Source organism: Strix aluco, chromosome 1 (assembly GCF_031877795.1).
Source record: "Strix aluco isolate bStrAlu1 chromosome 1, bStrAlu1.hap1, whole genome shotgun sequence".
In the NCBI taxonomy this organism is placed as follows: Eukaryota; Metazoa; Chordata; class Aves; order Strigiformes; family Strigidae; genus Strix; species Strix aluco.
This window is the reverse complement of record NC_133931.1, coordinates 121,166,213-121,178,770: the sequence shown is the minus strand read 5'-3', so window position 1 is coordinate 121,178,770 and position 12,558 is coordinate 121,166,213. Positions and strand designations below refer to the sequence as shown.

Sequence of the window (12,558 nt, the reverse complement as noted above, 5' to 3'; positions counted from 1 at the left end):
TTTGCAATATAGGTCGTATTCAGAGCTTTGAAGAACTACATAGCTGACCTATAAAGGCTTCCTCCATGAGACCATTGGTTTGCAAGCTTCAACATTATATTTCTTTTTCCTCTCTTTAATTTCAAGTTATAGTCTTTTCTCAAACACAATGCAATCATTTCTGGAACAAACTCAAGTAACTCTGCATAGCTTTAATACTAATTAAAGCATCCCATACAGACCTTCTTTATTTGCAGAAGACTATAAACAAAGCCTGCATTTGCTGGGACAAGAATATTCTCATCGACAAACATAATAAACTTCTGTTCTTTAATCTCCACAGAGTATCAGGAATGTCACACTCCATCCACCCATCACTTCAACCTGAAAGTCTTTTTAGGATGGGTTTTTCATAGGATGAAACTCCTCTCAGATCAGGTGTCTGTTGTTTCTCCACCATGTAATATTCTTACACTGTCCAATCATAACTTTTATGGCACTATCAAACTGAATGAAGCCTGTTTATCTTTGCAAACAATTTTTCCAAGTGTGTCAGAACACGTCTGGAGAATATGAAGATACTGAAAGTATCTCTGACCCACCACATGGCAGAAGAACAGCATGTTTCTGGTCAGCAGCTTGGGATAACTAAAAACATGGTAAGCAAAGGGCCAGAGGATAGGGCTACAAATGAGGGTTCACATAGTAGCAAGAAGGCAGGGGGGAGAGCTACTGAAAGCAGAGGATACACAACCTAATGTAAGTTGTTAATGACCACCCTATTTAAATTGTCCTTTCTAAAGGCAGACAGTACTGAAATATTAGACAGGTTTCTATCAAGAACATTCCGTAATTATTAAAATGTTTACTATATATATTTTTTAAAATGTGTATATATATTTCATGTATCACAATAAATAAAAGAATACTGCTGGCAGGTGTCACCTGTCCTAGATTAAAGTAGTTTTTAACCTGAATTCACAGAGCCAGCTTCTTTTCCTTACAGAAAAGCCCTATATCCAGCCATATCTCTACAGTTCCTGACTTGCCATGCTACTTCAATTTCATTAACCCAAAACGAGCTGTCGTGGAATATGGTTGTCACACAGACTGTTGCTGCTATACGTGGTCAGAATGCTGTTACACGATCTATATGCTGTTACAGATGGACTAGAATTCAGATCCTTCACTGTATTTAAACAACGAGGAGTCTCGATGTCTAAAAAACCCTTAAGTGTGTTGGTGCAAATACCTGTTGCTCTTACACTGACTAGCATAAAGTAGTAAGCCTGGTAAAATAAGACATAACAGCCAGGTCTGTAAAGACAAGCTATCTGAACAAGGTTAGGCTTGTAAAATTAGCAACTATCACTACAAGTTCTTTCTGTTCCTCTGACCCACCTCCTACAGTCAGCTCCCAAACACCTGTGAGCAGGGGCTTCGAGACAGCAGGTCTGGAAAGTGAGAGTAGCTGCTCTGCAGCTGGGATACTTTGTCACATCAGGTGTATCCATGGAGAAATAAGTAATACTTTTAAACATCATCATGACACTGCATGTGATGTGAAGTAGTAATAGCAAAAAAGCATGCATCTAGTCAGTTATGTCTATCCCTTCCCCCAACACACAGGTTGAGAATGCATTATCGGGTTGGTTTATGTCAAACGCCAAACAGGACATGAATCCCTGGGAAGCAGTCCAAGTCAGAGCATTCAGTTGAGGCTGAAAAAGCAAAGCCGCCATTCCCAGATCTGTCCCTGATTTGGGGCAGATTACTACTGAGTGTCACTGTCTATCAAGGGGGATAAAGATATTAACATTCTCTGTAAGGTACTTTGTTATGTGTTGATTGGAAGCACTTGTTTATATATCCTATATAAATATATATATGTATATACTCGGCATTTTAAAACACTTTTAAAAATAAAAACAGCATGGCATAAAATCAAATCTTGTTTCAGTTGAATTGTGGCTGTACAGGTAGTTTCTTTCTGACATTCCCTAAGAAAACCCATATATTCACAGGCACAATATGAATGTTTGTGGCAGAGTGCCACAGAAGGCCTCAATGGAATACTTCATTAAAAAACAAACAAACAAAAAAACGAAAGTACATTCCAAGTTGAACAAGCAACACTTGTTGCAAGTCATTTAAACTACTAAGGGGAGCCACAAAACTTGCAGCTTGACTGAAAGATTAGACAGCATTTGACCAGGAACTTGGTGTACTACACAGTGAATACAAACCACTTACAGGCTTGCAGGCTTCAGCGGAACTTGGGGATCTGTATTTTTCCCTTGGCCACGGGTTTTTGAACAACTTGAATCTAAAGCAAGAACAATTTAGGCTTCAGAGAAAAGCTCCTAATGGGAACAGGATTTTAAATACATATCGTTCTCATGGAGTCCTATCTAATGTTGCATGTCACTAAAAGACAGTTATAATTCCCGAGTTTTAAGAATAGAAACAGGTTATACTTTTCTAGCAAATCCAGTGACTCCTGAGTGCACAAGATTTCAGAAGTGTGTCCACATGGTCCATTGCTTTTTGGCAGGGCAAATTAACCCTTAATGAGCCCTGTACTGCAGCAGCTACACTGCTTCCAGCTGTACCTGAGCTCCTGCATTTAAAGATAACCTGACTGTGATCAGGTATCACATTCCTTGTGACTGACAGCGTGGACTGGCTTTTGTTTTTTTCAGCTTGCTTCAGTGGACTTTGCATCAGTGAACTATGACCATTATAACCACTTGGTTTGAATTGTCTCATGACCTTTTACCATGAGCCAGGCTAACAAAGATGCTCCTCTCTTTCCACAGGTGGGTGGTCTCTGTTAAAAAGGCAGCTCCTCTTTTGCCCCATGCCCCCCAGAATGAAGTATCCATTCCCTTCATGCTAGCAACAACTCTTGAGGAAGAACCAGTATATAATGAAAAGTACCCTGGGTTTGTCAACTACAGCAAGTAATCCCATTTACTACTGAACAGTAAGCAGCACAACTCTCTAGCAGGATTTCTGTTACAGAACAACTGCATAAACATATGAAGAATTACTGCTAGTTTTTTTGTTTTCAAACACGTGACTGAATATGATTCAGCTCTGAATACTAACTATATTTTTTAAAAAATGCATCACAGGAGTCTAACTGTCATGCTGATTTTCAGCTCAAAGTATTCTTACTCTATAAGGAAAGAGAGGCTTTAAAAAAATTGAAGCTTGCAGAATATGAAAAGGATTTTGTCTCTGGAACTGAGAGACATGCACAATCAGAATGGGTCTCTAAGTTGTAGCAACTTGTTAATAACCATGTAACAACAAAAAGAGAATACTACAAATAATAATTTGATCTAATTCTGAATACAGATAGGAAGATTTGAAAGCATTTAGGAAATAAATTTGCTATTTTTTTACTATGTTCAACTAAATTAACTATATGAAGTGGTTTAATAAGTTACAGATCTATCAGGGACTACAATGGAAATAATTTTTTTTAAAGTGTTCCCATACACCACATATCAATGGAAATCCTCAAGCTCATTACAAGAGCTCTCACTGGAGCATGAGAACCTATGCACATGAAGCTCAAAAAATAAAACCTATGAAGATTTAACTTTAAAATGCTCCATGGCCAGTATATTTGGTATCATAATTTTAAACATTTTTCAAAGTAAGTATTAAAAATTGTTCAGCCTCTTACTTTGTTTTATAGACTCTACTTAATACTTCCATCTTCTTGACCTAGGCTGGCCACTGCAGGAAGCTGTGTGTCTGCCTCTAAAACGATAATAAATGAGAAAACTCAACACCATTATAAATCCTTCAGGGCCAAGTACATATATTCTATAAAACATGAGTGGTGGTAAGCAGAGAGGAGATGTCACCTCACATAACACCATATGCCTTGAAATGAGGTGTGAGCTGAACTGAAGCTCTCATCCCAGTCAGTGGAATGATCAACCCCACCTCCAGAGGGAGACTGATACAATTTTTTTCAAATGCCTTTTCTTGAACAAGCTCTCAGTCTACAGGTGTCCATTTTCCCCCAGTACAGATGAATCTTATTCCAAGAATAACATTTTCCCATTTATGACATTCAAATTCAGCATACTTACAAATATTACCAGCTTTGAATGATGTAGCAATAAAAATGCAAAGATTTGACACCATTATTTTCAATGCTGCTGCTAAATAAGATATCCAAGTTTGTACTAAAATTTACTAATTTAATGTAGTGGTTACTGCAGCATATCAATAGTCAAGTCTTGCACAAATAGACAAAAAAAATGCAGATTGTTCCACCCCACAAGATCTTGTGAAACTACTTTTGAAACCACTATAAGATGAAAGCGTTTTATTAGCCCCACTTCTTCTAACATCAGATTTTTGTAAAATCAAACTACAACAGTGAACTACTTTTCACACAAATCCCATTAAGTTAAAGCTATGAATGACCAAATAATATATAGCTCCCTTTTCTGCAAGCCTGAACCTCTCCATCATCTTTTATTAACAGCTAACATGCAAGTAAGTTGTGTCACCTGCACACACATCTGTTTTTTGATGCCTAAATACTGCACAAAATTTCAACTGAAAACCAACTGAGGAAGACAATAATCAAGGAGTACTCTGGGGCAACTGATATTAAAGACAGATTTATAAAGCAGTAAGGGGCAAAGAACAAAAAAAAACCCACATTCCCCGTTTAAAAAAAGGCACCGAACAGTCACCCAGGAAGCAGACAGTCCCTGATTCACTCCCCCTGCTGTAACACAACAGACACCAACAAAGCAGTCGGTGCACAAACTAAACCAAAAGCTAACCTGTCCTTCCCCCAATAGAGAGAACAAAGAAGATATTTATATCTATATTTAAAGACACACATACATTAAAAACAAAGCTAAATGAGCCCTCTGATCTTAGGAAAACTTGTCTATCCATTTGTCAGAAAAAACCCAACCAAACAAACAACACACACACACAAACAAATCAATATTAAAGCATCTATTGATGTTTCTTCACTCACTACTGAAAAGGAGGGGAAAAAAATCTTATTAAAAAATCAACTGTTTTATCTACTTCTTACATAAAAACCCAAGAGCCCCAGGTCTACTCAAAGTTAAGGATAATTTCAGCAATTGCCACAAACTACATCTTCTAACTCAAATTTCTCCTAACAAGCAAAACCATCTAAAGAGTGATACTGGTCTTCTGCGCAGGACTCATCTACATGAGGAATTAACTGCAGACATTTGATCCTTTTGCTAATAATCTTCTGAATATTCTTGTTCCAGAATTAAAGAGTACCTTGTTCCAATTTAGCTTAATACACTTAATCTATTTGGAGTGAGACACACTTACACCACAAGAGCTAGATGGAATTGAGATACTTAATTCTGTAATTGCAATCCAAGACCCAGTCATCTGGGTTTAGATTATAGCTTGTTTCATTGTTTGAATGGGCAATTCTTCAGGAGTTTGAAGACGCCTAATCTTCCTAGCCCGAAGACTTCCTAGTTCAAGAAAACAATCTCTTGAGTTCACCAAGTTAAGAACCAAAAAATTGCCACCCGTCTGCCTCAGTTCTTCAACGTCAATCTGACATACACACAGATTGCATCTAGTACACTGACAGGATTCAGTTCCACAGCCTCCTGCTGGAACTGGCCACTGTGCAGCTGAGCATGACAGTTTAGCCAGAAAGAACGCAGAAAGAAAAAACAAAAGGTAGGCTGCCTCTGTAGCTTAACTGTCAGTGGACTTAAAGAAGATGGGGAAAGTCCAGACTTTGGGTGAACCTGATTTCTAAAATTTGATTTATTGGGTAGCAGGAACCATAGGCAGTAGCTCAATACAAGCACACTTAAAGTAGACAGAAATTAAGAGGAGGTCCACCTCTCTTTCTATCACACCCCCTCATGCTGCAAACCAGGACTCCACATACACGCTTTATTCTCTACCCCAAAAAATTAGGGCCCACCCCAGTCCACTCACCTCCATTCCTGTAACATGATCAGCAGAAACTGCATATGGGGAGGTACCAGAACTGAAGGGTAAGCATCTCCACAGAGAGTTATCGATTTTGAGTTACTACTTGTATATGGGACTTCACCCAGCAGTTCGTACAATCATCTCCACACAGAAAATTACTTCAAAATACCACCCACAAGCAGTTTCTTTGGTAACCACCAAACTCTATCATACATAATAAACTTAGTTTATTTGGCAGGAGTCAACACCCAAATATTTTGAGAAACTCGTTGATCACTAGAGCAGTATGTGCTAGGTACATATTTAAGTATTGCTATAAAAGCTAGGAATCATCATCTCTCTCTCCTCCAGTTATGTACTGTTATTTGGAAACCAGGTGGAGATTCCACTGCACAAATTCAGAAAATTAGACGAGTGCTCTAGATGCGTTTCACTGGAGCTTTGAATCAAGCACAGGTAGGAGTTTCAAAACCTTATGTCTCCTGGCATATCAAATAAGCTACAAGACATCCAACACAGCACTTCAGATTAGGCACTACAATTTGGTAACCTAAATTTTTGTCATTAAGGTTCCTAGATTGTAAGCACTCAAGTAAATTACTGGATCTAACCCAGATGTCATATAAAATCAATATAAAAATTAAGTCAGGAATAAGTATGATGGCTTAAGTTTATAACTTGCCTTATTTCAGGCAAACTTTCTGTTGCAGGCTAGCCCTACAGAGCTGCTGTAATCTGCAAATTATCATTTCTGTTCCAGCAAAACTGTGTATTAATTTAGTTTGCATGCCCTCTATTCTAAACAAAATGAAGCTAAGAAAAGCAATTTATGTCAAAATTTATACTGCCCGAAAAAGCAGTGAAAAAAGTTTACCACTTCAATAAAGGGACACAGTAAATTCATGTGGGTCAATGCAGAATATAACAGTAAGAGCTATTTTTGAGTAACAACTCTGCAGGTGCACTGACTTCACAATGACTGTCACACTGAGAGTTATTCTACAAGTAGGCAAGCCGTAGAAATACCATATTATTGTTCTCCATTTGTGAATCTGAATTTAAACAGAAATTTTATAGACTGGGATCACTGAATGGAATTCTAACAACATTTCAACTTCTTATTTGAAAGTTGGGAGGACTCAGTATGTGTAAATACTAGCCAAGAGTTACGTTTTTCCCTTAGTTTTGTAACTAAAAAATTCAAACATCTCCAATATTTTAGTTTTGACACTGTAATAGCTATACTTAGATGTAATAATGGTCATGAAGTTGACTTCTTTAAACTTACAAGGCTTCTCTTAAAACTTTAGTTTTTACAAGTAAAGTGGAGCAAGAAGAGGCGTTATTTATAATATCTGATTATTCTAAGGCAAACAAACCTGTAATTATTGTCCAAGACTGTAAATACAATTATTTGTACTGTTCCCTATGAGCTTTCTATGATACAAATTTTTTTTCATATAGACAATTTCAAGTTCCCTTCTCGATAGTAAGCAGCAGTTTACATATGCAACTCTAAAAAAAGATCTTGCTCTTTAGTAAATACCTTTTTCTGAGTCTTCCTATTTCGATGTAAATTAGTTACTACTACCAGTCTAAGGGAAGAGAGAATGCCAAGAAACATCCAGTCAAATAAATCACTTTTTTGCTTTTAAATATAGTAACATTTTTGTGTTTCACTTCAGTATAAACAAGGCAGTCCTTAATACTGCAGTACTACAATAACAGCAGTACCCCTGAGATTATCTAATTTTACCACCTCAGCATTACTTGAGGGAAGCCAGTGGAAATGCTATACAAGTAAATTGTTGATTAGCTGAGTCACACTAACCCCTGATGTAGCACGGCAACCAGAAGAACGTAAGATTTGCTTCATGTTATTGGTAACGAGCTACTGTTGAAACTATTCACATCTACATACCCTTTATACTTGCACCTGAGACACACACAGTTATCAAGTAAGGAGATTACAATTGCACTTGTTTCAATTTAGTTAATTGGTATAGAATGAAGACTTGACTTCAAGATAAGGCTTAAAAATAGTTACTGTTATAACACATGAATAAGCAGGACAAAAAGCATGCGTATGTACACACACACAGAGGTTTAGTAACTACTAGAAATAAACAGGATTAAATTGACATTTCTGCCATGCTGTTCCCTCCCCCTGATGTCTAAACTAGGTTCTATTTTAACCTCATCTGTAAGAATGCCTAACAGTGGCAAACTACTTGTAATCTCATTTTCTATTCTCATCTTTCATTCGTACTTATTTCTCACCATTCCAGGTTGTTCACTATTCTTTACAATTGCATTACAATTATTTAGTAGATCAGTATTGAGCTAAATGGCACTAAAAATAAGGTTTCCAGAAGTTTTACTATTGGCTTTTAGCCGTGATTCTCTTCTTTGGCCTTGTATTTAACTCTCAGTACTTTTGATTGAACACCAGCAGTTTTGCCGGGACTTCTAGACACTGTTGAAATACAGTCATCTTTTCCTTATCTGTAAGTGGATTAGTTGGTCTGAGCTTACATGGTGTAAGCCTGCAGCACTATGCCCTGCACGCGGCAGGCATGCAAAACCTGTCTTTCACTATAGCATGCCTCCTTTCTAAACAAGGCTTTTGAGTATAGCTTCAGAAGATGCATGAACCGTACCCAGTCCTACAGTTTAAGCATCCACGCACTGCATTAAGTCATGTTTTCTCACCTTATCCCACCATTATTCCAGATATGTAAGAGGTGATTGTAAGCAGGGGCTGTATTTGTGCATGCATCGGATAGAACGCCAAACTCCTAGAGGAAGCTAAATAGTTTGTTTCTATTTGGTCCCCAATGGTAAAGCCTAAGCATTCATAAAGTGAAGAGAAGTAGTATCCGATCTACTTGCATCCCCTAGTTTTCAAATCAAACAGGAATTCACTGGTAGCCATCTGAAGCTGACAGTAAAACATGAGTATTTTTTCCTGTCTTCAGAATAGCCTTGAGGCATCACCATGTCAAAACTGACAGTCTCGCATCTGCCTCAGCTACCTATTTGCCATATAGCTTTGTGGTGTTTAAGAAATAGATTTTTTTAACAGCAAAACAGCAACTTTATTTCACCTATTTTCTAGTGCATTTAAAAATAATAATAAAACATACAGAAAGGTTGGAAGAAAATCCCTCTCTGCTTATACTGTTGTTGTAAAGTTCTATGGCTAACCACATTTCTCACCTAGTTGAATTTTAGCACTGTGGAGTCCAAACATTTGACCGTTTCATGTTACATTGGTTTTCAGTTCTGGCGTATGCTTTAAGCTTCCCACTTCCTTCTTCAGGACATTAAGTAAAGTTCTAGAACTATCCAAAATCTTCATGTAAGCAGCTTCAGTTTCAGCAAGAATTTTTTCAAGCTCATTCCATGAAGCTACCTTTTGGGCCAGGTTTTCACATACACACTCCAGTTGTTCACTCAGGACTTGGATTTTATGCTGGAGTTTACTTTTTTCCTCTTCTGCTTGCTGGATTTGTTTGTTCAGCTCTTCTTTTTGCATACGTAAGTCTTCAATGCATTTCACTAGTTCATTATTGTAACCCTGAAGAACAGCTCCCTGCTGAGTCATCCTCCACTCCCCTCCCTGAGCTCTGCCACTGCTCCCTGAAGTCCCCTCTCAGCAACAGCCTTCTGCACTCTAAAAAAAAAAAACACCACACCAAAAAAGAGAAAGAAAAATTCTTTAAGAGAGTTGCCATGAATAATGATGCACCAGCACAGACAGAGCCACGGGGAATGATGCTCTGTTTGAGGTTAAAATGCTAATTCCGAGTTGTGCCACTTCTCTTCCCTCTTCAGGAAGGGGGCTGAACAAAATTCGGCATCTACGCTGTACCTTTACCGCAAACTGGTCTTTCCTATAATACCCTCATGGCAATGCTCAACTCTGATATCAAAATACTTCTATTATATTTTATAGCATCTTAATGCCGTTCTGAATAGATGATGCTTTGTACCTCAGACTTGGAGGGTTTGGTCAGAAATAACCGAATGACCCTTCCTCAGGAGAAGGCTCAGCAGTCACCAGCAGCAGCAGCGGCACCCACTCGGCCCCTGGTGAAGGGGATCTTCCCTCGCCAACCGCGCGCCAGGCATCCACTTCACTGGGAGCCCGGGGCCACCTGAAACAGACCGATCTGGCTCTGCGGGCTACTCACGGGCGCCGGGATGACAACTGTACGCGTGTGCCGAGACGCGGACGAGCCGTTTCCCCGCCGAAGGCGGCCATCAGCGCCCCTCACCCGCCGCCCCCCACTCACACCACCCCCCCCCGCCACGGCGGCGGTTTCACCGCGCCCAGGCCGCTCTGCCGCCAGCGCCTCGCTCCCTCGGCGGCCGGGGCTGTGGCAGCCTGACGGCGTTTCCTCGGGGGCCGGGAGCGGAGCCCCGCCACCGCGGGGCGGGAGAAGCCGGCGCCGCCGCAGGGGCCCGGGCAGCAAGGCCTGACCCGCGCCACCGCCTCCCCAGGGACATTTTAACAACCTCCTCACCGCTGAGCGCTTCCTCGCAGAAGACGAGCCGTATACAAAATGGCTCCTGCCTATACATCAAGTCCCTGGGCGGAAGGGGAGGAGGGGGTAGGTAAGAAGAGGCCTTCCCTTTCCTATCTCGCGGCCCAGCGCCGCTCCCCCCGCCCCACCGCTTCGCTCGCAATTCCCCTCTTGCCCCCACCTGCTTGGCGTTCCCGCCCTGTCGGGTCCCACCGAGAAAGCCGGCTGCCCCGCCGCGGCGCGGCCCGGCCCGGCCGGGCAAGGGAGACGCGGCGCTGCCGGCAGCGCGGCCCCACGGGCGGCGGGAGCTCCCCTCGGCCAATCAGCCGGGCGCGCCCGGCCAACGGCCGCTCCGGCCGGCAACGCCTCGGAGCCGCCGGGTGAGGGGTCACGGAAATACCCGAACGTTTCCGAGCGCGGCGCCACCCCGGCGGGAGCGTGAAAACATCTCTCCGGAAATAACCGATGTTTTCCGAAGACAGGTAGCGCTCGGGAGGGGAGGCCGAGGCGGGCCGGGCGGTGGGGGGGAGGAGAGTTACGGAACGAGCCGATGTTTGCCGAAGGGAGAGACTGAAGGGCGTTGGGCTCGGCGAAGGCAGCCGATGTTTCCCGAAGGCAGAGTCGCCCGAGAGCAAAGGGGACAGAGGGGACGGAGCGTGTCGGAAAGAGCCGAAAAGAGCCGACGTTAACCGAGCGCGGCGTCGCCCGAGTTTCCCGGATGTAGTTGGAGGAGCGGCGGCGGCGGCGGGCGCAGCGGGGGGAGGAGGCGGCCGCGGCGGCAGCAGCAGCGGCGGCGGCGGCGGTGGCGGCGGAGTCCGTGCTCCTGGGGTGTCTCTGCGCGCGCGGGGCCGAGTTGCTGGCGTCTCCCCTCTCGCTGTGCGCGGAGGAGATGGGCCCGTGAGCGCTGCTCCCAGCCGAGCTGCCTGAGCCGCCCCCTCCCTCCCTTCCCCCCTCCCTGCCCCCGGTCGGCGGCGAGGCGGAGCGCTGCCTCCCCCTCCTCCCCCCTCGGCGCCTGTGGCCCGGCCGCGGCCGTCCCCTCCTGGTCCCCTCACACTCACACACACAGGCCGGGCATTGATGGTAATGTATGCGAGGAAACAGCAGAGACTCAGTGATGGGTAAATCCCTTCCTCCTCCTCCTCCTCTGCCCCCCTGGCCCCGCGGGGTCTCCCCCTCCCCTCCGCCATGTTTGGGCCCCCTTCCCCGGTGGCCGGTAACGGTTGTTCGCTAACGTCTCTCTCTTTCTCTCGCTTTCTCTTTAGCTGTCACGACCGCAGGGGGGACTCGCAGCCCTACCAGGTACCTCAAGCGCCGGCCGCTAGGCCCAGGAGGAGGAGCAGGGGAGGAGAAGGGGGGGGGGGGGGGGGGGGAGCTACTCTAGCGGAGGCTTCGGCCGCCGCCGCAGGCCGCGGTACAACAGACGCCTCGGCCCCGTCCCTCGGCGCCGTTTCGGGCCCGGGGGGAGCGGAGGGGGGGGCGGCCGGCGGCCGCGCGCGGGGGGACCGGGGCTCCGGCGCCCGTCTGAGGCCCGCGGGGCCCGGGCGAGGAGGAGAGGCCTAGTGCGACCCGGGCAGGGCTCGGGCCTAGGAGTCGGGGAGGGTACGGTACGAGGGGCGGGAGAGCCAGCCGGGGTCGCTTGCAGTGGAGTGGCGATCCAGGGGGAGGTGAGTGTTTCCCTTTTAAAAACAAAAGGCATCTTGTTCTTCCCCCACCCCCCTCCCCAAGTTCTTTCTTCTCCCCAAAACTGCTGCTGTGGACTGTAACCTGAGCAGGGCATGGTTTTAGACCCTGAATAACTGGGGTTGCCAGTAAGGCTTAATTTCTGCAGTTGCCAGCTGCTAGGCATGTTCAGAAATCATCAAATCCTTAAGCTGCTGACAATAAGCTCAATTTCTGTAAGGTGGTTACTGTATTCCTCTGCTGTCTCTACTGAAAAAAAAAACAGTTCTCAGGGTATGAATCTGAGGAATGCCATATATCGTGATATTGCTCTCCTTAGGGCACAGAATTGAACTGTTTTATTACATTTCTGTGTATTTGTATCACTCTGAAGTGTAATCTG

At 43.9% G+C, this 12,558-nt stretch overlaps 2 protein-coding genes across 5 annotated transcripts in view; one reads left to right on the top strand and one right to left on the bottom strand.

Moving 5' to 3' along the window:
• Nucleotides 1–11,571, bottom strand: part of LOC141919128 (uncharacterized) — a 42,146-nt gene extending 30,575 nt beyond the window's left edge. The window contains exons 1-3 of the mRNA XM_074814213.1: nucleotides 11,559–11,571; nucleotides 10,678–11,370; nucleotides 2,233–2,305 (exon numbers count right to left, since the gene is read on the bottom strand). Coding sequence (XP_074670314.1) covers nucleotides 2,233–2,305; nucleotides 10,678–11,370; nucleotides 11,559–11,571 — 779 coding nt within the window. The remainder of the gene's footprint in view (nucleotides 1–2,232; nucleotides 2,306–10,677; nucleotides 11,371–11,558) is intronic.
• WAC (WW domain containing adaptor with coiled-coil) overlaps nucleotides 11,366–12,558 on the top strand; it is a 63,402-nt gene continuing 62,209 nt past the window's right edge. For 3 of the 4 annotated variants that reach the window (XM_074833290.1, XM_074833281.1, XM_074833312.1), the window contains exons 1-2: nucleotides 11,366–11,614; nucleotides 11,759–11,795. In XM_074833290.1, coding sequence (XP_074689391.1) covers nucleotides 11,574–11,614; nucleotides 11,759–11,795 — 78 coding nt within the window. In that variant the 5' untranslated portion in view covers nucleotides 11,366–11,573. Of the gene's footprint in view, nucleotides 11,615–11,758; nucleotides 11,796–12,032; nucleotides 12,161–12,558 lie in introns of those variants that run through there. The other variant, XM_074833301.1, reaches the window with a different exon arrangement.